This window comes from Nothoprocta perdicaria, unplaced genomic scaffold, assembly GCF_003342845.1.
Source record: "Nothoprocta perdicaria isolate Ctin4 unplaced genomic scaffold, notPer1 scaffold_191, whole genome shotgun sequence".
NCBI lineage: Eukaryota > Metazoa > Chordata > Aves > Tinamiformes > Tinamidae > Nothoprocta > Nothoprocta perdicaria.
Window position 1 is genome coordinate 634,056 of NW_020455105.1, and position 26,650 is coordinate 660,705.

Below are 26,650 nucleotides of genomic sequence, written 5' to 3' on the forward strand. Positions count from 1 at the left end.
TTTTTTTTTTTTTTTTTTTTTTTTTTTTCATGATTCTTAATAGTCCTAATGCCCCCAGAACATTTATTCTGGTAATGATCTTGTGAGCCATATTTCAGCAGTGTGTTTCTAATACTACTGATGCTTTAGAGACCTTACACCTATAACTTCTGTAGCTCTTTTTAAGCTTCCACAAATATATAATGAGCAACAGGAATGCCATTAGCCTGCCTTAGCTGTGACAGCTAAGCTATTCTTTCTGGTGCTGGAATAATTTTTAATGACCAATATGTTTTTTGTTAGGAAGTAGCTGAACCACTACTCTAAAACAGGACAAATGTTTTCAGACTTTGTGCCTTGCGAAGGGCAGCTCATATTGGATGTCATCTTGATTAAGGCAGCCTTAGAGTGTGGCACGTATTTGCACAAATTGCTTGTTCCTTTGTTATGCTGGATGATCTAGATCTGTTTTTCTTCCCTTCTGCAGCTTTCATTTTAACTGCCTTCTAATCTGCAGCTCATCTGTTCTACCGGATAAAGAAGAATTGTAGTCTCTGAGATGGTTAATGTCCCACTTTACCTGTTCTTTATCGGTTCTGAAAATTAATCCATGCCTTGAAACAATCTGCRAGTTGACTTTTTAGAAATAACAAGACTGAAGCAGTAGCATTTAGACTAATCTCATATAATGAGGTAATAAATGTATAATTAAAATAGATAAATTAAAATAGATAGATTTACCAAAATAGATTTGGTAAGGTCAAAAATAGTTGAATAGAAAACAATTTGACTAGTCAAATCTATTTTATAGGTAATAAACTTTTAAAAGTATCACTTTATTCGGCTTGTGTCTGGCAATGGTGCAATGAAACAAAAGATATTTGCTCAAGTCTACATCTAATTGATTATATTTCTATGTTTCTAAGAATAACTTACACTATAAACACAAGGCTGTTGTAATAAGAGGCTACAATAAGTCAGTTCTCGATTAAGACTGTGGAATAGTTATTAAACTGTAAAATGTAAACACTTGATGTTTAAGACCATGTCATCATTCACGAGAATAACCTCTGAGGTTGTTCTTTCTGTTTTAGTCTCCTATTGGGTTTGCAACTTTGACATTTCAAGCTGTGAAGAAAAAGCTTACTAAGGAGGTTTTCTTCAAAGTTTTCTTCTTCTACGTAAAATACAGTTTCTTTGGCCCAGCCAAAAAGAATGTGCTACTTCTCACACCTGGAAAATCTCTAATTTAATGAGCAAAACTTTTTTGTACTGCTCTTGACAGAGGCAGTTTGGTCTAAATGGAGCAGTAGACTTGTTGGCCCTATGCATTTGTTCGAAAAAAAGTGATGTTGGGTTTGATTTTGTTATGCTTAAAGGTGCCTCATCACCAGACATGGAGTCCAGCTATGGGGGAGGCTTGCTAGATATGGTGAAAGGAGGAGCAGGGAGACTCTTCAGCAATTTGAAGGATAACCTGAAGGACACCCTGAAAGATACATCTTCAAAGGTCATGCAATCTGTTGCCAGGTACAGTACAGCTGAAGTGACAAAACTCAGGTGAAATCAGGAGCTGCAAAGTGCCAGTCTAAGTTGTCCTCTTAACTAGCTCAATACAAGAAAACTCTGCTTCCAGATGACCTAGTGAAAGAATGAGGTGAAAACCACAAGTGACTCTCATAATTCTGTCTCATAATTGAGTATATGGCCTCAAGGAAGCAGGAAAAAAAAGTAAGACTCTGTTCTTGCTAATAACTGAACATCAGCATGCTGAAATCTAGATAAAGCCTCCCCTATAAAAATGGAGTGCCCTCTCCAATTCTTTCATTTCCCCTTGTGGGATGCTCCTACTGCTTAGCCACACTTAAGTATTTTATCACTAAATTTGACTCATTTTGGGTTTCAGCACTTACTCTTCTGTTCAAGAAGGTTCCTCTTSCTGAAAAACCTAATTCTCCCTCTTTAGCCCTTTTAACTGTTCCCTGTGGAAAATCCCCCTTTTGAGTTGAAGGAAGAGGTGACTCTGACCAGGCTTTGCTGCAGTCACCTGTGTTGGTGATATCCCCCATACTTGGCACTTCACCTGCTTCTGAGTGACATGGGGCTGTGGCAAACTAAAAGAAATGGATTGTGAGACCACAGAGGTTAAGTGGCTGTGTAATAGAGATTTCTSCTGGAAACTGGCACTAAGAGTTAATGACAAAACGGACTCTCTCTGGCAGCTTATGCATCCAGTTAATACAAATGGATGTAAAGGGAAAGAACAAGTCATTGACTGCAGGGAATTATTTGAACCATTCTCTTAAAACCAATTCTTTGTATTATATGTCTTAAGAGAGTCCTTCCTTATGTCTAAAGTAGATCTTTGTGGGAAAACACTGTCCTGTTGGTTCCTGTAGTAAAAAGTCTTCTGTAAACATAGCATAACATCTGTCTCCTGCTTTCTTTTAGTTACACCAAGGGAGAGCTAGATATTTCATATATTACCTCAAGAATCATAGGTAAGTGCTGGTTTTTGGCAGAAACAAAGCTTGCAGCATTCCAGGGTTCGGAAATTCATGAACATGTTATTGTGCACACTCAGCCTGGCTTCTTTTTGTGGTTCTAGTGATGTCTTTTCCTGCTGAAGGCGTTGAACTGGGATTCAGGAACCACATTGAAGATGTACGGACATTTTTGGATTCCAGACATCCTGACCATTACACAGTCTTCAACTTGTCACCGAAGTATTATCGCAGTGCCAAGTTTCATAACAGGGTGAGTCTGTTCAAGCTGCATGACGAGAAYGGGAACATTTCTTTCAAGTCCTCTGAAGTCCTCCCAGTCTTCCTGTGAAACAAGCCAGGAGTCTGTATTTGTCTTCTGAGTGTGGCAGAATGTACTAGGAACASGGATTATAGACACTTTCTAGGGTGCCATGGTTTTCTCTGGGCTTGATCTGGTGTCTGGGACTTCAGGAATTAGTGCTGGAGACTTCAGGGCACCTGCTCCTATACTAGGAGCTTGTGAGAGTAAGGAGCTGCAGGGAGCTGGTCCTGTGCTGCTCTCGGCTCCTGGACAGCTGTTAACAGCTGCTGCAGAGGAGGAAGGAGTAAATACCTCACTTTCACACAAGTGAGCTCCAGAAGGAGCTAATGTACAGGCAGAAGTGTTTGCATATATACCCTGTGGGTGCACGCGAGTTAAATGAAGTCTGAGACACCCCAGGTCACTGCTGAGACTCCAGGACTCAGAAAACGGAGGGGCTGGCAGCATCAGCAACACAGGGGAAAGCTGAGGGCCTCTTCACCAGTGTGGTGGGAGGGCTGACAAGGATTCGGCAGGAATTCTAAAGGATTTCTGATGGATCCTAACAAATGTGCTTCAAAATAAATTAATAAAATAAGATAACTTATGTTCATGCCTTAAGGACTTTCAGTTGTGTTGGACTGCTTAGCAGGCAAAGCATGGGCTTGGAAGCTAGATAGCATCAGAAGAGCCAAAACGCTTTCTATRTGACTTCAAAAAGACACCTGTACTTTCTGCCCCAGTTTCCTTCTCTAAAACCAGAGCAGAATACAGAAGCATGCTCTGATTCATTAATGGATTTTAAAGGCCGTCCCTATGAAGTATTGCTGTTGAAAGTGAAGATTAGACCTAATCTTTCAGAAACCCTCTGCCCTTTCCCTCTGCCACAAGGAAGMGAAGGCTTTTGTTGCTGTAGCCTTCAACAAAGAAGGCCACAACAATTGCCAGGCTTCGCGCTCCGTTAAAGAGATTCTCAGGCTGCACAAGTCTCGCTCCATTATAGTTGCAGGTATAGTTGAATCTATTTTTCCATTTTCTGCTATTCTGTTTTTCAATTTTCTTCAAAAAAGCAAATTTCTCAGCTGTGGCTTTAAATATGGGTAAATAAACAGGGAAGACTAAAAGCTAACAAGGATTCTGAATCTTCACTTTTGCTTGGTTCTGGTACACTGCTTTTGGTAAGAAGACAAGAACAGACCTTTTAGCAGCCCAGCATTAAACATCTTTTGGTCTATTGCTTGCCCTAGCTGTATCTCCACAGTGCTTCTCCCTCTGATACTGCATTTCCTAATCTGCAAAACCTCTTGATGTATTTCCCATTATGTTATGATAAATATGTTATTTAACTGATTTTTTGTTGTTGTTCCTGTTTTGTAATTCGTAGAAGTCTTGAAGCAGAATTACACATAAGAAGAGATGGAGTAGTTTAAGGACAAAACTTCTAGATTATAAAAGCATAGTACTCATCTCGGCAAAAATAGTTTGTAAAAGTATATTTCACTTAGTGCCCTCCTGAAGATGGTTTTCATTATGTGATTTCTATAGGTATCTGAATGTAGCTGGCCAGTAAGACAAGCACCCAGTCTGCATAATCTCTATGCTGTCTGTAAGAACATGCACAACTGGCTACAGCAGAACCCCAAGAATGTGTGTGTCATCCACTGTATGGTAAGTACACAAGAAAGTAACTATTTTAGGCTGTATTGGGCATTAATCAGTGTTCTGTTGCATTTCCTGAGCTTGCGTACAAGAATGGGGACAAATTCTAAAAGAGAAAGTAATGTAATAAAATTGACCCGCTTAGGAGGCTTCTTCTGCCCTGCCATCTGCAGCTAAGTGGGAAGATCTATCTCTTGACTGTCAAGGAGCAGTGCCAAGGAAGAGAAATCCAAATAGTTCTAGCAGTGAAGGAGAAGAGGCAAGGAATAGCAAAGAGGTTTGAAAATCAGCTCAGAACCAGCTTAAGAATGACCAGCCTGCTGTTGCTTTGCACTGAATAGTTGCTAGTCATAGTACAAAACAGCTCTTAAAAACAAACAAAAACCCTTCTCAAAGTGGGGGCAGATGGAAGGGTTAAAATTGGGGATTCTATTTAACAGGGGTATAGAGAATCTTAAAGTCTCTTGATAATGACAGCTAGACTGGCTGAAAGAGACAGGTTGCCTTCTGTTCCTTCTTGTGCGTAGTAGCTGAATCGCTTGCTAAATCCCACTTTAAGGGAATTTTAGTACTATGGGATATATACATCTACTTGAAGATGGTGTAATTCTGTCTCAGTACCTTCTAATTTAGCCTATACTACCTTTAATATTGACAGTATTACCCAAAGGAAGAATTTTGTTTAGCTCTTGGAGCCTAAATTAAGTCTGCGAGGCTGTCAGCCTGGGTCAGAATAACCTGCAAAGAGCTGGGGAAATGATCGATTCCAAACTGCATAAACATTCCATACACATCTAGCTGTTTCTGCCTTCTGTTGTACAGCTAGTACCTCTGAGATACAAGCTTCCATTCAAAAGGAGATTAATATACACTTTATTTCTTTAATCTAGGAAATCTAGCTCAAGAATCAAATTCCTTCGCTGTCTTTCAGCACTAATACTAAGATAATGCTGTAAAGGGCAGAGAGTCCTTTTCAACACTTTTCAAGCCCACTCAGTTTATATGAATCTCTTCACAGATAGGTCTCTTTGCAGAGATAATTGGGCTGTGGCTGAACCTTAAAAAGGCAGATTGTCTAATGAGCTTAAGCACCTGCCCAGGTTCAGTAGGTTATTGGGGCCTCGTCAGCTGCAGTATGAAAAATTTTGCAAAAGGTCCAAAAGGTCCCTCTAAGAAGTAATTGTAAGGGCCTATACTATTCTTAATGTGTTCTTCAGGTTTTCTTAAAGTTCCTGCCTGCCTGATGCACCACTAAGGACTTCCCACTTCTTAATATATCAGTCTTGGCTTCTAGGATCTTCTGCCACTCTCTGAGAAGTGGGAGATGAGAGTACAGCCCAGCACTCTGGTAGTGCTGAGCGGGCTCTCGTGTACACCCTGCTRTGCCATGAGCATGCACCCCAAACTAAGCAGGCATCAGGCGTGGRACCTGGCAGAAGGTGTTAGGACAGCTATTTCTTATGGTTTTGGTCACCAGAATTGGGGTATGGGCCTATAGCTCATCACCTAGCTTGTGCCTAGAGCTTTGGGACAGGCGTATTCTGATCCCCATGGTTCCAGGCCAGTGTTGAAATAAATATGGTGTAATGGCTTGAGAGTGTGCATGAAACACTGACATTCATAGACAAAACGTGAATGATCTGTCTGTGAGTTCTGGACTTTCTAACCAAGCCTAAACCGTTACCCAGCTTTGGCTGGTGGCTGGATATCATCTTAGCTTTGATCCCGGCCAGTGCAATTAACTGAAGTCCTAAATATTAAATAAATATATGGGATTAGAAAGTCTGCATTCTCATGGTCTCATTATTAGACTTTCTGGGGAAATTATTTTGTGATTTAAAGGGTGTTTTACTGAAATTTAAAGGATATCTCTSATGCTGTGCATTTTCTCTGCTCTCTGTCGTCTCCTTCACAGGATGGCCGTGCAGCCTCAGCAGTTCTGGTCAGTGCGATGTTCTGTTTCTGTCACCTCTTCTCTAATCCAGGCCCTGCTATACAGTTGCTAAACTTGAAGAGACCTGGAATTGTACTTTGGCCATCTCACAGGAGGTAGAGTATACTGCTGAAGTGCTACGTAACCAAGCTATTCATTGTCCTGAGAAGCATACATGCACACGTGTGTGATTCTGTGAATATGTCACTCTGAGATGTGCATTCAGATTTCAGTATTCTATTGAAATATTGAAACTGCCAGTTTCAGTGAAGTAGTGGTTAGATCCTGTGGAATCACAGTGCTTGGAGATGCACAAGGCTTGCCTGGGTATTACCTGAAGCAGCACAGACCAGCTCTGAGGTTAGATACCGCTCTATAGTTGTTCCTGCTTTGGGCAGAGAACTGAACCAGATAACCTTTAGAGGTCTCTCCCGACCTAAATTATTCTATGATTTTGTGAAATAATGCACTGGAGTTAAAGGGGGAGGACTATATGTTGGAACAGGGGTTATGCTGTGTACTCCAGCCTCTCCCCCATCAGTGGTCTGAAGATTCTGCCAAGTGACAACAAACTGAAAACTCCAGAATTCTTATTCTAAGTGTTAAGACTCATGTGTTAGTCATGTTACTTAGCCTTGCCAGGTCTTAAATAATGTTTATGACCACTTCTATTTTGCCCACATTGAAGTAACTGCAATGGAGGAACGCCATAAAGTATTACARTATTTTTGCTGTGTAGCTCAGGAAAACTGAGAAGTCTTGTGGTTAACRTAGCCTTATGAAGCCTTAGTGAGCCTCTCTCTCTACAATGACTTTGTCTTTACAGAAAAAAACATGTCTTGCTTGCAGTTTCTTTTAGCTGAGGAAGAACTGCTTGCCAGAGCAAATCAAAGATAAAGTGTTACATATGTAATAGTAATMYTTGAATACTTGACTGACAAAATACTCTATACTATGTGCACRTAAAATTGAAGGTAAATTTCTACTGGTAAACCAGAAAATCATTGCTCAGCACCTTCTCTTCTAAAGGATGCRGAGAAATAATCTCTAGCCAGAGCTAAGAGTTAACTTCCTTTCTCTTGATCTTTTCTTGCAATTAAACACAAATCATGAATGTAGTTTCTGCATGCTAGGGTATATGAAAATTCCATTTTAGGAACTGTGAAAGATGAGCATTTTCACTGAATTTCAATGTACTCTTTAAATAAAGAATAAAATTGGTCGTCTGGGGAGACTTCAGTAATGTCTCCCTCTGCCTGCAGATACATAGGATACATGTGTGATCTAATAGCAGACAAGCCTGTCATTCCTCACTGCAAGCCACTTACGATCAAGTCAGTCACCCTCAGCCCAGTCCCCTGTTTCAACAAGCAACGAAATGGCTGCCGACCCTTCTGTGACATTCTCAGCGGAGAAACCAGAATCCTTACAACTTCCCAGGAATATGAAAGGATGAAGTGAGTTCTTGTGACCTTGCACCATCCTTTAGGAGGCTAAAGCAAGGGGTGGGGTTGGTTTTTGTTGTAATATTTCAGTATCCGTGCTGGCTGCAGTCATTGTCACACTGCCTGATAAATCATGGAGTGCCAATATTAAATGAAGGTTGGTGAATAGTGTTGAAAACGAAGCGCCAGAATACGTCTTAAATCATGTCCTGCAGCAGAATGCATTGACAAGGCTAGTTCATGATTATGCTCTGTGAAATGTTTCTGTTTCGACTAAAAATAAGCAGAGTCCTGAATACTGTTCCTGTGTGCTTGACCTGGATGAGATGATAGCTTTTATATTGACATTTTTAAGTGTTACTTGCATGTATAAGGGAGCTTAACAGTCCATCGCCTTCTCTTCCCTTTAAAGAGAATACCGTGTACAAGAAGGGAAAGTCCTAATTCCACTAGGAGCCACTGTACATGGAGATGTTGTTGTTTCTGTCTACCACATGAGATCAACCATTGGGGGACGCCTACAAGCAAAAGTATGGGCTTCTCTAACTTTTCTTGCATAGTAAAGGCAATGTAATTAGCTAAATTGGGGAATAACTATGTGATCTAAGACTTCACACGGCACTAATCTTAGTCATGCAGAAACTCTGCTTACAGCAACATGCACAAAATTGGTCAGTGCCAATTGTCTTTCTGTTTTTTATTTTTATTTTTTTTTGGAGGGGAAGTCTAGGATGGCCCCAGTGTCTTTTTACAGAAATAAGGACTGATAAAAAGACACAAATCTCCTGTTGGTAACCAGCTCAGGGCAAACCACCACCTATTGTAAGAAGATACAAGAAGCATCATCTTCCACTCAACTTCAGATGACTAACAGAGTCATCACTACTAAACAGTGTGCATTGTGTTTCTTGTTCCAGAACAACCTTTGACATGGAGAATGTTTTTTTTTTTTTTTTTTTCTCCCCTCTTTTTGGGGACAAAGAGGCAATTCTATGCTTGTTTGTCAGCCATCAGGATAGCGAAGAACTTGTGAGCCTCAGGTTGTTCAGACAGTCACCTCTGCATAGCCAGACCCCCTTATAGCACTAGCCTGCCAAAACACTGGGAGATGGTGGGAACTGGGAAGGGAGAACATAAGGACACTGTATTGAGTGTACCCTTATTTCTCCTTTCAACAACATACTGGCAGTGCTGAAAGTGGAGATGTTTATTGGTCCACGCAGTTCTATGACTTGAGATTGACTTTGAAAGGCTGTTATTTGGCTCCTGTAATAGTGGAAAAGAAATTTGGAAATACAGTATACACAGATTAGCAACTCTTCTTGTATCTGCAGAAACTGAATAATACTCCAATAATAGTAATTATACCCTAATAATTCCTTAAAAACAACCAATCAAATTAGCTTATAATTAGCCTATATAGTAAGTGATAGAGAGGCAGTCTTAAATAACTGTTTGTGTCTATTATAAATATTTTAATTACATYAATTTAAGCAGTTGTTCAGTCTGGTGCTCTGTGTGTATTTTGTTTTCCAGATGACCAACACACAAATATTCCAAATTCAATTTCATACTGGATTCATAGCCCTGGGAACAACCACACTAAAGTTCACCAAGTGAGTATTTTACACTGGGCATTAATCAAACCTGAAATGTAAAAGCCTTATGAAAGCTGAAGGAGAATGAAACATGCAAGCCTGCATGCATGCATATGTTAAAAGACTTAATATAAACTTGCAGAAACAACCGTTGCATTTAACTGCAGAGCTCTTGTTCTCATTTAGGCCTGAACTGGATGCCTGTGATTCTCCAGATAAATATCCACAACTCTTTCATGTTATATTGGACATAGAAATACAGTCTGCTGATAGACAAACTGAATTAACTCCTCCCTGGGAGAACTTCACAACAAAAGACATCAATCCAAGCATTCTCTTTTCCTCTCATCAGGAGCATCAGGACACTCTTGCTTTGGCAGGTAAGAGCTGCACAGGCTTACACGCTTAACTTAAAAGGTTAACTGCATGTTGGACTCTGACTTTTTCTTTCTCTGTGCTGCAGGTAAAGGTCCCGCTGAAGCACCTCCGGATAACATAAGAAATGTTGGACAGAGTGCATTCTTTTCATCTCTTAGCTGGCAAGGTAGGTAGAATTGGTCTTTAAAGTAAAATCCATTTAGAACTAGGAAAACTCACTTTTCCTCTCTCCCTAAAGCATCCAAAGGATCTGATTGTAACGTGTCATTTGAATTTGACCAGAGTGGATTTCTGTCACATCCTTATGCTGCAATTGAATGGAAATTATTTTCTTACAATATTCTCTTCAAATACGGCCTGCCTTTGCTACATATGACAATGATTAATGACACACTTCTAGTGCAGTGTTTCACTGTAGGCCTTCTCAGTGCTAAAATAAATCCAAGCTACTTTTCTTCCTAATGTTGCATTTATATATAAGATGTTAKGAGAATGTAAAGCATTGAGCAAAAAGCGTGATTTGGGTGTCTGCCTGAAGCACCACTGAACAGTGCTGTGTATGTTTAAAATCTCATGGGGCAGCCTGATGCAAGGTTCTTCCTTTAATGCCTTCCAAGGCATTAATGACATGTTAGATAGGAACCCAGCATAAGGGCTCTTTGTGKGTAAAAGCAGGAAGGTGATTTATGGCACTACTTCTTTTATAGGAGTGTTTTGTCTGGATTTTGAGGCATGATTAGAGATCATCCTAAATGCTTGGTCTTGACCCAGAAATTTGTTCAGTTGTCATTTGTGCTCTTTATACTCATTTGCTCTCCAGGTTTGAATAGAATCAATTAACTTCTGTCTGTATTTCCTGATCAGTAAGACTGATTCCTTACAATACAGGCCAGATAAAGTTTTAAATTAGTCTTTGTAAAGGCCTCTCAGAAACAGCTAATGGATGTTGCTGTAGTATTTTTGGTAACTGTTGTATATGCAGGCTGATTTTGTGGGAGCCTTGTGACTGGAAAAAGCTGACGGCTAATTAATTTTATTTTTAATCATTTAGATCAGAAATCTGACAAAAGTAGCTCTCACCCCACCTCAGAGGACCGAGCAGCGTTGGTGCATGAGGAAAGCGAACAGTCAGATGACGAACTCTTGTCCCTTTCCAGTCAGCACAGTAATGCCAGTGGTGACAAGCCTCATGGGACACCAAAACACAGCAAAAAGCAGCAGGAACCTCCAGCACCACCTCCGCCTGAAGACGTTGACCTGCTGGGCCTAGATGGCAGCCCTATGAGCAAGAACTTTCCCTCACAGCCCGCTGCTGCCCCCTCTAACTCAGACTTGCTGAATGATTTGTTTGGGGTTGGTGGACCGAGTGCACCAAGTGGACAGTCTGCCACCGAGGAGGTCTTTCAGGTGGGGGGAACTGGATCTGTTCAGTCAACTCCTCGGCGTTCTGCAGCCTCAGCATCCCCATCACCATCCCCAAGAGTAGGAGAAGGTAATCCTGGCCATGCCTAATACATGTCCTGGGTCTAAATCCTAGCTTTGACTGCTTCTAAATTCAGCAACTTCCTCTGCCTCAGACAGATGGAATCAACAAACACGTTGCCATGACTGTCATGTGCCTTTCTAGCCGCCTAGCACGTGACTGGACAGTTCTGGTACTTTCTAATTTGCTTTCCCTGGTGGAATGCTGTCTTCTATTTGGTATCGGCAGGTATTAGGTTTTCCTCTCCACATGCTCCTCTGTTTCCTGGAGCATATTCATTGTACATGGTAGTGATTTACTGTCTCAAATATGTGTCTACAGCAACTACCTTTGACCCATTTGGAAGCAGCCCTAAGCAAACTGGTCCAGATCTCCTGGGTTCCTTTCTTGGTTCATCAAATGTCACTGGTGATCCGTTCCTTCAAGCAACAAGAAGTCCTTCACCGACTGTGCACACTGATCCCTTTCACATGGGTAAGAAAGTGAGGCTCTACCAGTGTATTTAAGTAAACATAAAATGCTGCTTTGTGATGGAGCCATGAAGTACAAATCAATGCTTACCATGAAATGGGTCTAAACCACAGAAACCCTGCTAAACAGGAAAGCTTTTTGTCTCTAGATTTAAAGCATATTCATAATTTGAAGTGTGGTAGGATGAGAATTACTCTGTTCATGTATTATGCTTAATTAATAAGCCACTTGTATGCACGAAGAAGTGAGACCAGTAGGAACATCTGCCTACATATGCCTGTAGTTTTGAGGTCTCATTTGAACCAAACSACCATTAATTGAGCTAAATAAAGCAGAGCACATTAAGTGTGTTAAAGAAAACAAGCTCTTCAGTTCTTTTAGTCAAAGGGCATCTGCTTTCTTCAGATTTGATAGTAATTCCAGCCAAATTCACAGTTAAAATTGATTCTTGGAAGATAAGGCAAGGATTTTTTTTTCCACCTTTGGACTTTCTTCTTTTCTTGCTTTTTTTTTTGAAACACTCATTTATTAGTTTCCTTTACCCTTCCCCCCCCACACACACACACCTAGAATTTTTAATATTGTAGTCTTCTGCGATTAAAACACATCCAGATACAAATTCATCTGTTTCTGATAATCTAAAACATGTCCCTTGATGGGACAGTCTCTCTGGAAAATCAAAATGACAAAGGAGGCAACTAGCCTCCTAGTGCTGCTGGCACTGTTTGGATCCTTGTTTTGCCAAACTTGGGTAYCGGATATTAGCTCAGTGAATACGATGTTTGGGTCCTACTTGGAACTGGCTGCACTAATGAAAGGAATTTAAATGGTATTCCAGCATGATGAGGTACTGAATTACAGTGCTGCTCCTATGAATAATGAATTACTGGCAGGGTGAACTGTGTAGAAGTGAAGACTTTATTTGATGCAGGCTTAAAGGGARGCCTGCGCTTTTTTTCTGGTTTATGTGTGTGGGTGATAATCTGTTTTATTTGTTCTCCAACTGTTCCATTTTCAGTATAGAATATTTCCTTGGGTTGGGATGTAGTCAGAGAGATAAGCCAAGCGTTATTCCAGTGATAAGGTTTTATATCAACGCATATAAAGTCCTTGACCAAATCTGTGAACACTGTAAATCTGTGTCCTTCCCCAGCTACCTCTGCACAGCATAAGATCAGAAATAAATGCTAAATTTGTAATGCATATAGTAGGGAAGTTCATTTCTGATTAGTAGATAAAGACTAGTAGATAAAAAAGAGTATAGTACCAGCTCTTTTGCTCCCTTGCCCCTTACTCTTTCTAGAAGCTGGCATATTTTGTTTCTGCTCTATTCCCTTGAGTTATTTATATGTACCTGTTCTGCTTAGCTTCTAGCACACCTACGGTTTCTATTCAACCGGATGTTTCAGGAGCTTGGGAATGGCCCAGCAAACCAGGTATGTATCGCAACATCAAGACACTTAATAAAAAAAAAACACTTTAAAGAACACTGAGAGATGAGAGACAGGTGGAAGATATTGCCAGTGCCTGAAAGGAGGTTATTCCCACTGTCTGCCACTTAATTAATATAGCAAACCTTCAAGCAGGGTTTTAGTTACTCATCTGGGCTGTCACAGGTATGCTGAGCCTGTTGTCCTGCTCTYCCAGGTACCAAGGTGAGTGTCCTTTCTGATATAGGGAACAAAGTATGTCCTGGCAAAACTAGCTATGCAGAGCTAATTCACGCCTCTTAATTTTTAAAATCAATCTATTTGTCAGAACTAGTCTGTCTCTGCAGGCAGTCTGAGAAACATTCTGGCTGCTGAACCTGGTTTTGGGTAGGCGTGCAAAGTCTGGATCACTGTTGAGTCAAGACTTTGCTTGGGAACTGAACAATAGCAGAGTCTGTTTAACAGCACCTTTGTAACATCATGTGACAGAGTTAGGGCCATGGAAAATTTTTATTTTGTTTTATTTTTCTCTTAAAGGTGGCCTTGGTATGGGAAGCAAGTCAGCTGCCACCAGTCCTACAGGATCCCTTCACAGCACTCCCACTCATCATCCTAAACCCCAAACACTGGATCCGTTCGCTGATTTAGGCACTCTTGGAGCAAGTTTAGCAGGTTTGCATTCCTTACAAAAATTACTAGTTTGCTCTGTTTTGGAGAAATAGGATGAACAAACCCCGGGATGTGACAAAGATCTCTATGGGTCCTCCCAGGCTGACTGTATGACAGTGTTCCTCTCAGAACATGCCTCAGATTTCCCCCTTTGCCTAATTCTGCACAATTTTTTGTAAATACATTCCTTTACTGACCCTTCATCTTAACGCTAACTTATTGGGGCTATAGTGCAGTTAGTAAYAGAGATTGCAAAGTGTCACATACTTTTCATAAATTTAAATAGAATTGGTGGTTAAGGATGCTGCTCCATTTGCCGTTGACTGGAGTACTGTTCCTGCTCGCCTTGGAGGTGTGCCTGGTGACTTTGCCTCTCAAAAGCTATTGGGGTGTTTGGGGACTTGGTTCCTTTTCCTAGACATGACTTATTATCTCTTAATGAGGTACCCTAGGTTTTCTCCCAACTCTGCCCCTAATTCACAGCACTAGCTAAAAGTGGAGGCTGAGCCCCTAGCCTGTTCTCATTAGCACCTGCTGCAAATGACTGTTTGCTTGGCGCTTCAATCAGCCCTCCTTGTTTTATCATGCAGAAACCATCAGCAACCCCTAGGCCCCAATGTTAAAAAAGGCTGTTCTGATCAACTGACTTACGTTTTCCTTAAAAACATGCATGTCAGCTTCTCCAAGGCTGGTAAATAGATTTTTCTTCCCTTTGTCACTGGCTTCAGCCCCTCGGAAGCTGTTGTGGTTTTAGCCAATGTTTGTTTTCCCCTTTGCGTCAGAGCCAGCATGGTTCTGGAATTAGGTTTCCCAGTTCCCTCTGCTGGATGGCTAGCTGCTCTGCAGGAGCAAAATAAAAAAAGATGCCAAGCTTCACATTAAAGCCTAGAAGTTGTGTTTTTGTTGGTTTTTTTTTTTCCGCTTTTTTTTTTTTTTTTTTTTTTTTTAAATCTCTAGCTACAGGTTTCAAAAACAGACAGACACTTGGCATCTGCAGGATATTTACCACGTTTTTGTAGTTCATGATTATGTCGAAAGCACTTGCTCCAGTTTCCATGACATGTTTCAGAGTCAAAGTCGACTTTGCATGTTAGTCTCAAAGCACTTATACTGCATACTGCCCACCACAGACTAAATCAGAGGAGCATCCCCTCAGGTAATAAAGTGCTGAAGAACACAGCTTTGCTGCATGACAGCAAGCCAGCACAGTGTAAATGGATATTATTATCTTTTTATTTTAATATTATTTCAATATGCATCAAGTTGGTGTTGCCACAGTCATGCAGCAGCTGTGGTTTGCAGCTGCTGGCTGTGCCTAGCTCTCTCTTTGTCCCTGCCACTCTGCAAGCTTGTAGAGTAGGGGCTGCTTATAAAGCAGCAGAGGTGAAGGGTCTTGCTTGACATTACGAAGACAAGTCTGTGTTATGGAGGGGAAAAAACGAGCGAGCTGCCGGGGGTATTTTTAGGGTATCTTTCTAAAAGGGCAGTCAGTGTCCTGTTCACTAACGCACGCTCTTCTGCCCTTCCTTTGCAGGTGGTCCTTCGTTTGCCAGCAAACCCACCACCCCAACGGGGCTGGGTGGCGGCTTCCCCCCGTCGCCGCAGAGACCCTCTCCGCAGCCCATGGGCGGCAGCGGCTGGCAGCAGGGAGCGGGCTACGGCTGGCAGCAGTCGCAGGCCAAGGGCTCGCCGAGCATGCCCCATTCCTCCCCCCAGAACAAGCCCAACTACAACGTGAGCTTCTCGGCAATGCCCGGAGCACAGAACGAGCGTGGGAAAGGGCCACCCAATGCTGGTAAGCATTCCGGAATTCACTGTCCACAGGGTTGGGTCTTTCCAGTCCAGCTTCATGCTCAAACACCTAAACGCGTTAGGATCTAGATGAGGGACACTGGGATGCATTGTCCTTTGAGATACCAAGCTCAGCAGCTCTAGTTGTCTTGTTGTAGACTTTGTATTTTGGGATTTCTGGATTATGAATGTGCTTGATAATCAAAAGTAGCATTGGGTGATACTATTTTTGTGAAAACCTGCACATCAGGAGTGTTAGGAGACTTGCCCTAGAAAGTGTCTGGAGCTGCCTTGGGCAGAAAAAAAARKKRWWAAWWAAAMYWWTTTKRAAAWWAMKKWAAMYTTTTTTTTATTTTTTAAGATTCAAAACCAAAAGTGTCTGCAGACTTCGAAGATTTGTTATCTGGTCAAGGTTTTAATGCTCACAAAGACAAGAAAGGACCCAAAACAATAGCTGAGATGAGAAAAGAAGAAATGGCTAAGGAGATGGACCCTGAGAAACTAAAAGTAAGCAATACTGTTATTTGTTATGCTCTTACAGTCATTCCCTCTCAYCAGAGACTGCTTGCACCGTTCCCCCTGAAGGGTGGAGGGGGTTAAGAAGTGACCGGCCTTCCTAAATGTGAGGAGGCAGCTAAGCAAATCTTCCCTCTCTTTAGTGCCAAGGCCACTAATCACCCTGTTTTAGCACTTACTTCATCTCATGCACATCCCCACTGCATTGCTGGATCCCTGGGACCAGATGGTGTCTCATGCTTGCCTTCCATTAGGTATGTGCCTAAACTTGATAGCATCATGAACTGCTGTGCTCCATATTTGCATTGCAGTGACTTAATGTGACCAGAAAGGCAAAGTCCTAAACGGTAGATTTTGGAGACAAACTGAAAGAATCTACTTCATCAGAAATATCTATGTATTTCTTCTACTCTGAAAAATAAATTCAAACAAACTCTGGCCTGAAGTGGCTTGTTAAAGATTTTATTGTACCAAATAAATACCAAAGAACATTTCTGCTAGTCTGCAAAACTCAGATTTTGGCTAAATGAGGATGTTCTCTTCAGAAGAGATGAAAAAGATTAAGACAAAGCACACAGACTGCCAAGTATCTCCCAATTGCTTTCTAAAACTTGTAAAGAAGTGCTGGTTGCTCTTGGAGTCGTTCCTATTCAAACGGAGAAACTCTCTTCCTCCTGGAACATGTAATGTGAGGCATAACCTGAGAATCCTCATTCATCTCTCCAGGTCCTAGAATGGATTGAAGGGAAGGAGAGAAATATTAGAGCCCTGCTGTCCACAATGCATACTGTCCTGTGGGCAGGGGAGACCAAGTGGAAGCCTGTTAGCATGGCAGATCTAGTAACACCGGAGCAGGTGAAGAAGGTCTACCGGAGGGCAGTACTCGTTGTTCATCCTGACAAGGTAAGGGTTTCTTAGCTCCATCTCCTTCAGAAGCTTCCATTGCTCTTAAAAATGAGGTGAACAATAAAGCATTTAATGTTACAGCTTAATTCAGTGGTTCAAACAACTTTGTAGGAATATTCTAGATTGCAGAATATTCAAAATAGAATATTTTGAATGGTGAGAACTCTGACAAAACAAGCCCAGTGTCAAGACCGCATGGTATATGCCTCTCTCAGCTTATACCTCCCTAAGCAACAGGGATTCAGCTATTCTGCTTCCCATACTCTATGATGTAGTGACCAGACAACAATACAGAATATTGTGCCTGCTACAGAAGAGTGCAGTGTAATTAAAGACGTATGAAAGGGCAGAGGCCTTAAGCATGATTCTAGAATGAAAGAAATGGGATATCCAAGTCTCAAACCTGTCTTATGGTCTTGCTGATCATACATACCAGCTGATGTGCAATAAAGCAATCTGGGAAACCCTACAGAGATGAAGTTTCCACCATTAAGTGTCTTGGGATTCTGAAATTTTCAGGGCAAGGCTTGAAGATGTAGGCTGCACCGAGCCTTGCAGGGATGCTGCTTTTATCGAGCAGATGGGTCAAGTGACAGCTCTGTCATTCAGTCTGAGCAGAATGCCTCTGGCAAAGCTCAGATTAAAAGCGCTTATCCCCTCTTGGGGCTGTAGTGCATTACCAAAAACTTGGGGGGTTATCTGCTCTGAGGAGCTGAGCAGCTGAAGTATGATGATGTTTTTAAACTACAAAGCCGGTAAGCAGCCCTCAGAAAAGGTGACATTCTTGTCAAATATAACTCAAAGCCATTTGCTTAAAGTGAACTAACTGCTTGAGAATTTAACTCTCTTAATGTCATTTTTATGCCGTCTGCCTCAGTAGATGTGATATCTTTTTTTCTGTTTTTGTTCCAGGCTACAGGGCAGCCGTACGAACAATATGCAAAGATGATATTTATGGAGCTAAATGATGCCTGGTCAGAATTTGAAAACCAAGGGCAAAAACCCTTGTACTAGGTATTTTATCGGTTTCTACAGCAGACCCGTGCTAGTGCTTGTATAGTCTCTTGTCACAAATGTCACAGATCAACCAAACTGTGGTGGAAATTCAGATGTTTCAAAAAATGATGAGCCTAATACTTATCATGAAGAACAAGACAAAGGTTTCCTTATGCTTGTATCGAGAATCTTGTGCTCAGGGGAGCTCTAGCCATGTGGCTTGCCATGTGAGAGCCACAGGGTTACAGTTTCTTGTAACTTTTTTTTTTCCCTCTCTGTAGATTCAAGTGGGGTGAGAGAGGAACACATTCTGGAAAAGGCAGAATTCTTTTGTCTCTGACATTGTGTAGCTGCTGAATTTTCTACTATTTTGTGAATTGTGAAATGGCAACACTTCAGTTGAATTCAGTCACTGGTGGCGAAGCCCAAACTTTTATGTGCTTTCTTCCTATGCTTGGATCAAACCCTATCAAATTTAAGTGCTCAGACATGGTTTAGACACCCTTCTAACTGTCGCCATTTGCTGCTCAACATAGTATGCCTGAACAGAGACAAAGCAGAATCCTGGGTAGATCAGTGTRGCAGCTTGTTGCTGCTTTATGCATTAATACTGTACTTCACCTCACAGCCCATCAGTGAAACATGCAGAAGAAATTCCACAGCACAGTGTCTTTAAAGCAAGCAACAAGTATTTGACATTAAACAACACCTTGTTTGTTTGTTAAACAGCTGGTTTGGGGAATTAGTGGGAGAAATCATTTTCCTCATCTGTAGAAGTGAAGAATAAGCATGTACTACATCTCAAATGAAGTTCTCCTTAGCAGCTRAAGCCATCAAATAAGTGTCAATGATTAAAAACCCTGCTGCATCAGTGAGAGCTTCAGTGGATTTCCAGGTGCAGGGTAATATTTCCCCTTGTGCAGACTGAGAAGTTTGCTGGCATCCCCTCTCTGCCTTGAGCAGCTCCAGAGCACTTGGCCAATGCTCACAGCAGAATGCAGCTTTTTGCATCCCCACCTTTCAGACCAGCGTGGAAGCTGCCATGCAGCATCTGTGGAGCAGTAAATACAGCCCAACTCGATCATCTCAACGTTTGTACTGGTCCAAAGCAGTTACAGTTACAAGGAGGTATCTCTGATGCTAAAGCTGGATTATTTTGCCTTGCTAAAATGCAAGTTATTCTCTTCACCTCAATTCCCGACTTTCTCCTTTTGCAGGATAACTAAAACTAGCAGTATAGTTATCAAACACGTATCTGTATTTGAAAGCTTTGAAAGGCAGAGGTCAGGCAGGAAAGGGTTTGTGCTTCCTGTTGAAGGAAAAGGTTGATATCTAATGTGAGTCTATACAATTGGTGTTTTTAAAGACAATCCACTTGCTGTTGCACTTAAATTCTCAAGTGGCGAAACTACTACTGCAATGACAGTGTGTCTGAATACAGTACTCTCTGTATAAAAGTCATCCTTTTGTTGTATTGGTCCACTATTTACTACCATTAATTGAAGATGTGAAACCAACACATAGGTCTCCTTTTATATAAAAGACCTTAAGATACTAGTAACAAACTGGATGTTATTTATTAATGTTTTGATCCAGTATGTGCTTGTCTTATTTAAAGAGATACCTGGAATGTGAATCGTTCCTGTGATTTGTTGGTTTATTGTTTCTCATTTACATTTGTAGATATTGTGACCTATGCCTAATAATAAAAAGGATCTCATTGCTATAATGTACTTTTTTTTTAATAATGAAAACGACATTAGCTTTGTATCAGGTTTTTGTCATGGCAAACAACTCTGGATACTCATACTTTCACAAATACCACTTCATCATTAAAATTTGTCAACCCTTCCCCRCTTATGTTTTGATTACTCCCATCCCCAATGTTTTTATGGATGCATGAAAGTATTAGGACGTATGTATATCAAAATAGTTAACTTAAAAAAAAAAAAAATCTTGTCATATCTGGTAGTGACAGAGGTTATCAATGTTCAGGCTTACTGTTTGACTAAACTCTTGTAATTTTTGTAAATACAGTATATACTCAATGAAATTGTGACTGGTCTAAAATATTTGTATATACATTAAAAAGCTCAAATCAACATATTCAGGTATGTTTTGTGCTTGGGGTGGGGAAATGACCCCTTAGTCCTGCYTTAAGCACAGCTCAGGCCTAGGACTAAGGCAACCAGTGCTGCGACAAGGAAACTTGTGCAGCCCTTTCCCTATGACTAATGCGGCTGTCATTGCTGCAGGGTGGGGTGGCATCTGCGCTTTGTACACAAATTAACTTGCTCTGGAAACAGCTTTTTCTGGTTTATTTTGATGTCCTCAGCGCGTTGGCTCCGGAGTGGAGACGCGAAGGCAGGAAAATCTTGATTTATACAGAGAAATTGGGCAATGGGGAAAAAATGAATTCCCAATCTTGCTTGCTGAARGGGAAAGGAGTGGGGGGGAGGAAACTTTCACTCCATAAAACCAAAAATCTTTATTTTTAAAMCCTAGAATTATGAAGGAAATCACGTGATATGCCGTGTTTATATATATAATAATATATATAAATATATATAGCTGTTTTAGGATACACTAGCAGTATATACACGAAGCCACAACCTTTATTTGGCTTTTTAAGCTTTTTTTTCCTGCTTGTTTTTGTCACCCGGCCCCAAGCCCCGCCCGGCCCCTCGGGTAACCATAGCGACCAGCCGCTCAGCGCCCCCTCCCCTCCCCTTAAAGGGCGCGCTGCCCTTTTCCCGGCGCGGCGCCGGCTCCCTTCGCGRGTGGGCGCCGCCGCTTTAAGGCGGGCGCCCACGTGGTGCGGCGAGTGGGCGGAGCCGGCGCGCGCAGCCGGAAGACGCCCGCCGCCACCTCAGCGCTGGGTGCGCCGTCGAGGCGCAGCTCGTTCCCCCCGGAAACATGGCGGGCATCAAAGGTACCGAGGGCGCCGGGGACCGGTTTTGGGGGGGGGATGTCGCCGTTGGGGGCGGCCGGGGGCGACGAAGTCGCCCCCGGCCGCCCCCAACGGCGACACCCCCCCCAAAACCGCGGCCTTGATCCCCCCTTCACCCCCTGCCCTGTCCCCTTCCAGCTCTCGTGGCGCTCTCCTTCAGCGGAGCCATCGGCCTCACCTTCCTCATGCTGGGCTGCGCCCTGGAGTACTACGGGTGAGGCGCCGCCTCGGGCCCCTTTATCCCCAAAAAAMCCCCAAACACGCTAAACTGATCGTTTTCTCCCTTTTTTCCCCCTTTATAGCGTCTACTGGCCGCTCTTCGTGCTGCTGTTCTACTTCATCTGCCCCATTCCGCACTTCATCGCCAAGCGCGTGGGCGAGGACAGCGAGGCGGCCAGCAGCGCCTGCAGGGAGCTCGCCTACTTCTTCACCACCGGCATCGTCGTCTCCGCCTTCGGCTTCCCCATCATCCTGGCGCGCGTCGAGGCCGTAAGTGCTGCTCCCTGAGGTGCCCTGCGCGAAGCCGGGCGCCCGGGGCTGCCATGTGCCCTTAAAACTTGGTATAGGGCCCCTTAAAACTTGGTATAGGGCCCCTTAAAACTTGGTATAGGGCCCCTTAAAACTTGGTATAGGGCCCCTTAAAACTTGGTATAGCCCCCCCTCCTTTTATACGCCAAGGAGGTAAATCTTGGTTGTTTTCTTTACCTTGATCACTCCTACATTTCCAATGGAAATAATCACCCCACTAACATCTGTGTTTCTGCCTGTGCTGCTGTCTGACACCCAGCAAATGGTTCCAGTGTCTAAAACATTGAGCTTTTCCCCCGACTATATATATATATATACACACACACACACACATACATATAGTGTGTGTAGTTGTGTGTGTTTTATCTACCACATATTATCTCCTTCTACATCTCATGCTTCTATCGTCAAACTTCTCATTGCTTCATCTGCTATTTTCCTTATTTTTATCCCCCAAATGTCTGCTGCCTGTATTTAAGACGTCGCTAATTTGGCGGCTGGCAGGTGTTGTCAGCTAAGAAATACAAAGCCAGCCATCTAAAATGACTGTTATGGTTTTTAAGGTATTCTCTTGCTCAGGCTTTGTCTCCTGAGCCTGAGGAAATCCTTCTAGTTTCCCCGTGCTCCTAGTTTCTCCCTTCTCCCTGTCCCCTTTCAAGGCAAAGAGCTATTTCCTTTCATCTCCCAAACTACCCCGTGGCATTTTAGGCTTCTTTTGCTTCCCCCTCCTTGCCTTGTTCTTTCAGTTTTGGTTTGGATGCTTCGCAATTCCTCTGTAATGCACCCATGCCCTGACACTGCTGCTTTAGTAGTTATAGGCTTGGGAATTGGCAGGACCAGAGGTGACCGCGAGGGGGAACTCGAATTCTGCAGTCACTCCAGATTGCTGTTCTATAGTCCATCCCTGGCAGCATCTTTTAGAAGTAAAATAATGTTTATTTAAGTAAACTTAGGCAGGTACTAAGCTGCAGAAAGCTACCCACCTTTAAGACCACATACTCTTCTCCGTGTTCATTACTTGAATTTATTTGAAAGACTTTCGTTCTGAGGCACAGTAATTAAAAGTGAGCACTCATTTCGCCAGCTTTTCCTATAATTTAATGTTTTACTTAGTGAGAGGGTTGTGTGGCAAGATAATTGCTTTGTCCCAAAATACAGTATTTTCCATCTATTGAAATTTTATATTAATACTGTAGTTATTCAATTAGCAACCATTCACAAATTATTGTTTGCCCTTTTCATTTAGGCTTTTAGCACCTTTCTGAGGTATTTTATTTCATTTATCTCATGCAAAAAAAGAACTGGCCTGTACATTTCTTATGAAACAACCCAGCATTTCTCATTTCCTTGCATTTCAGATCAAATGGGGAGCCTGTGGTCTGGTCCTGGCTGGAAACGCAGTCATTTTCCTCACTATTTTAGGCTTCTTTCTTGTATTTGGTCGAGGAGATGACTTTAGCTGGGAGCAGTGGTAGGACTTCGCTCTGACACGGGTAACGTTTCACAGCATACATCACCATATGCATACTCTGCCTGTGTATATGTGTTAATATATTATAATGTATGTCCGTGTGCATGTGGGGAGGTCTGTGTGTGCTCACACATGTAACCCTCTGTTATTGGGTCATAACATGCTTTTTAAACGTGCATCACGCAGAGGAGAAAGGCCCTTGGGGCAGCTTTCTAAATGTGCTCAGTACAAGCCCGAATCACAATTGCAATGTTTGTACACAACAAATATGTTTACAAAGCATTAACTGTTTTGCTCATTTTTCACACTGTGTGCATTAACCCTTTTTTTTTTAATCACAGTAACATTGACACACGTGGCATTGGTTAGCAGCCTGTTGGTTTTTTAACAATATAATCAAGATAGACCAATATAAAGATGGTGGTGTTTACTGTTCTGCTTGATCTTTCTGCCTTGATTAGAGATGAATGAATACTTGTTTTCTACTGTAGCTTTGGCTTTTTTTTTTTTTTTTTTTGGATAATATAAAACCAAATGTAGGTTATACCAGAACCTGTTGCATACAATGGAAGAAAAAGAAAATAGTAACTTTGTTTAAAAATCCTCCCTTCAATTTATTCTGCTCACTTAGCTTTTTTTTTTTTCCTGTAGAGATATTCTGTTTTATCTATATTTGACTTACAATTCTGGCTATATGTGGGGAGTTACCTGATATATTTAATGCCTTTAGCTGTGCTCAGACCTGAAATAATTTCTTTCATAAATACTCACAAAAGAAGACACATTTGAAACTGCTCCCATGATCTCAGGACAGTGATAATAGCAGTGTAGTGTACAGCTCTGTATCCTTATGTGTGAAGGACCTGGATTGCGAAGAAGTGAATGTTCTGCTGAGAGATTCCCAACAGCAGAAACTCTAGGACTTGGTATCTCCTCAGCTCTTACTGCTTTAAAACATCCTTAACTGAAACTACTGCTTTCTATGTCTGTGAGAAAAGATCATATGAAAACACTATCTTAAAATAGCATTATCCTAGTAAATGTTCGCACAATAAAATGTAAAAGCAAAATATATTACTCTTTTTGGCTTGGTGAAGCCTTCAAATAGTGGAGGCATGTGACTTTATAAAGATGCTTTCTGRTACACCCCTGATTCTAGAGGACACTTCAGAAACCTGAGAAGGGATGAAGAACAGACACTYTAACTCAGTCTTTCACTGAAAAATGAGCATGAAGTGATCATTGCTATGGTGTATAGTGAATATCCTATTGTGTATGAGAGTGAATCCTACAGTGCTGAGGAATGCTGAGTACCTGGATTTCCTACGTGTGTCTAGACTGTAATTCTTGTAAAAGAAGAATTAACGGTAAAGGACACATTTTTGTTTGTTTGCTTTTCTGCGTGTTAATGGTTCATCACAGATATAGCAGGAAAATGCTCGTGAAGRTGCTGAGCATAAGCACGTTCTCTTAAAAGGTCTTGTTTTGTTTTGTTTTTTTTTCCTGATTTCAGGTGAAATCTGCTAGACCCTACTGATTTGTCCTTACTGTTATAAAGCACTAATAGGGAAATTACTTGCTCAAATTACCAGTTGAGCTGTTTACTCTAAACATAGCTTCCATTTATAGACTTTTTTCTTTTTTTTTGTTGTTGTTTTTTTTTTTTTTTGAAAGAAGTCTCTTATTTGTCCTACACTACCACATTTCTCGTTCTGATCGGTGAGGTACAGACACGATAATACAAAAAATAAAGTGCCCGATCCTGCGTATGGCTGTTGAAAGTCATTGGTGATCATTCCATTTAACCCCTGTTAAAATATTTATATATTTGCAGGACTAGGTTCTAGGGATCTAAAGGGTGTTTTGTATTTTTACTCCTTAGAATTTGCATACCAAAGGCTGCAATAGAAGGCTACAGAACTATTAAATTACCACTCAAACGTCATTCAGAGACAGGGAAGTGAAAAACAGCTGAGACCATTATTTTTTCTTGAGATGAGGGAATAGGTATTTATAGACTCTATTCTAGCTCTGTTAGCAAATAGTGTGTTTGGGACTGATGGAGGCTGCAATATTGGCAGAAAACACGTGACAATCGAAAATGGAAAGGACTAGAACAGACAGTCTTGAAGGGAAATTGCCTCTTTGGCTAATTATTCTGTTGTGTTTCCTTTGGGTAAATCTGGGGTCGGTGGGTACCTCGTGAAGCAGCAGGCAGGTGTGGAATGGAAATGTGAACACTTTTTTTTTTTTTTCCTAAAAATGCTACCTGTGCTAATTTTAATGTGAACTTCATGCAGTTTTCACCAGAGACTTTTATTCTAAAATGGTTATTTTCTAAAATCGTATTTAATGTAAGGTTTAAATCATGGAACTYTTCCTTCGCCTCCTTAAAAGTAAATTTGCTTGAATGAGTCGTCTATGTTAATAGGAGAAAAAAAAAATCTCTATTAAGAGCTTTTCTCATTCAGACAAACCTGGTGCTCTGATGGCCAGTACTGGACATCCTGTCACTATCTACCAGTAGCGATTTACTGTGGTTTTTCTGARATTATTTTCCTCTATGGAAGTGAATACTATGTATCCAAAGTGCCTTAATTTCAAGACTCTGCTGATTTTGTGAACTCATACACCTGGAAATATCACTGTGTTTCATCATCATTTGAAAATCTGTTACGCATTTTATAAAGCTTTTTATCAATTAACCATGTTTTCTGAAATCCAGCAGTGCAGGTTTTGTAACTTTTGTAAACACTGTTTTCCATGATAGTCCATTTGTTGAAATGAAGAAGTATTAAAACATGGCAATTAAAGCATATTCCTTTTTTTTTCCTCTTTAAACTGTCTAATAAAGCTGATTAAAGATGCCTGATGCTTAAGTATTTGTCCTCCTTGCATTCACAGAGCTGACCTAAGACCTGTATACCAGAGGAAAGGCTGGAGAAACCGCATGCCAGGTCCTTCATAATGGTTTTGTTGCTGATAGAAATGGCTAAGGTGGGAGGTTAATGAGCAGTTCTGAGGTTTGCTGCAGTGGAGCTCGCTTCTCCCGATTGCTCTTTGGTAACATGAGCCCTTCAGGTGGGTGCTCGGGCTGTAGGATCCTTGGGCTGTTCTGCCAGGTGCTCTCTTGTCTGCGTCACCCCGTTTTCGGGACGTGGTAGAAGTGCCTGGCGGCTCTTGGCTCTGTGGCAGTTTTGGTTTCAGGCTTGTGGGTCACCAGGAAGGCCACTCAGCTCTGCTGAGATCCAAACGTGGGCAACAGAAGCCATTATCTAACTGCAATAGGTGGAATTACTGCTGTTTTATACTGGAGCCTATTGTAGAGGCTCTATTCAAGTATGCCAGTATCTTATCATCACTTAGCCTGCAGCTATTGCTTGTTCTGTACTCAGCTGTGCGTGCTGAACCTTTGATCTCTTTAAAGATGCTCAAAGAAAACAAACAGTGTGGGCAAGTTGACAATTTCAAGAGCGGGTGCTTTTCCAAAAGGCTGTAGCATCAGACTGAGGCACCCTGTGAGCCCTGATGGAAGCAGGGATGCAGGAGGCATCACAGCTACCTCTTTCCTTTCTGGGTCATTACTCCAGTTGCTAAATACGTTAAGTGGATGGTTCTGATCTCACTGCTTCTTGTGAAAACAAAGCTTAATTAATTTAA

The 26,650-nt window shown here is 41.6% G+C and overlaps 2 protein-coding genes across 3 annotated transcripts in view; both read left to right on the forward strand.

Moving 5' to 3' along the window:
- Nucleotides 1-19,953, forward strand: part of DNAJC6 (DnaJ heat shock protein family (Hsp40) member C6) — a 32,884-nt gene extending 12,931 nt beyond the window's left edge. The window contains exons 1-19 of one of the 2 annotated variants that reach the window (XM_026037138.1): nucleotides 650-672; nucleotides 1,359-1,509; nucleotides 2,431-2,480; nucleotides 2,588-2,736; nucleotides 4,312-4,434; nucleotides 6,341-6,474; nucleotides 7,621-7,815; nucleotides 8,216-8,333; nucleotides 9,340-9,419; nucleotides 9,588-9,781; nucleotides 9,865-9,945; nucleotides 10,831-11,271; nucleotides 11,584-11,736; nucleotides 13,101-13,169; nucleotides 13,701-13,835; nucleotides 15,367-15,627; nucleotides 15,985-16,130; nucleotides 16,866-17,042; nucleotides 17,958-19,953. In XM_026037138.1, the coding sequence (XP_025892923.1) occupies nucleotides 1,376-1,509; nucleotides 2,431-2,480; nucleotides 2,588-2,736; nucleotides 4,312-4,434; nucleotides 6,341-6,474; nucleotides 7,621-7,815; nucleotides 8,216-8,333; nucleotides 9,340-9,419; nucleotides 9,588-9,781; nucleotides 9,865-9,945; nucleotides 10,831-11,271; nucleotides 11,584-11,736; nucleotides 13,101-13,169; nucleotides 13,701-13,835; nucleotides 15,367-15,627; nucleotides 15,985-16,130; nucleotides 16,866-17,042; nucleotides 17,958-18,059 (2,742 nt within the window). In that variant the 5' untranslated portion in view covers nucleotides 650-672; nucleotides 1,359-1,375 and the 3' untranslated portion in view covers nucleotides 18,060-19,953. Of the gene's footprint in view, nucleotides 1-649; nucleotides 673-1,358; nucleotides 1,510-2,430; nucleotides 2,481-2,587; nucleotides 2,737-4,311; nucleotides 4,435-6,340; nucleotides 6,475-7,620; nucleotides 7,816-8,215; nucleotides 8,334-9,339; nucleotides 9,420-9,587; nucleotides 9,782-9,864; nucleotides 9,946-10,830; nucleotides 11,272-11,583; nucleotides 11,737-13,100; nucleotides 13,170-13,700; nucleotides 13,836-15,366; nucleotides 15,628-15,984; nucleotides 16,131-16,865; nucleotides 17,043-17,957 lie in introns of those variants that run through there. The other variant, XM_026037137.1, reaches the window with a different exon arrangement.
- A 964-nt stretch (nucleotides 19,954-20,917) lies between these two features.
- LEPROT lies at nucleotides 20,918-25,766 on the forward strand. The gene is made up of 4 exons (XM_026037151.1): nucleotides 20,918-20,973; nucleotides 21,130-21,205; nucleotides 21,294-21,480; nucleotides 22,878-25,766. Exons 1-4 carry the CDS (start codon nucleotides 20,958-20,960, stop codon nucleotides 22,992-22,994), a joined length of 396 nt encoding a protein of 131 aa, XP_025892936.1. The 5' UTR covers nucleotides 20,918-20,957; the 3' UTR covers nucleotides 22,995-25,766.
- Nucleotides 25,767-26,650: the final 884 nt, after the last annotated feature.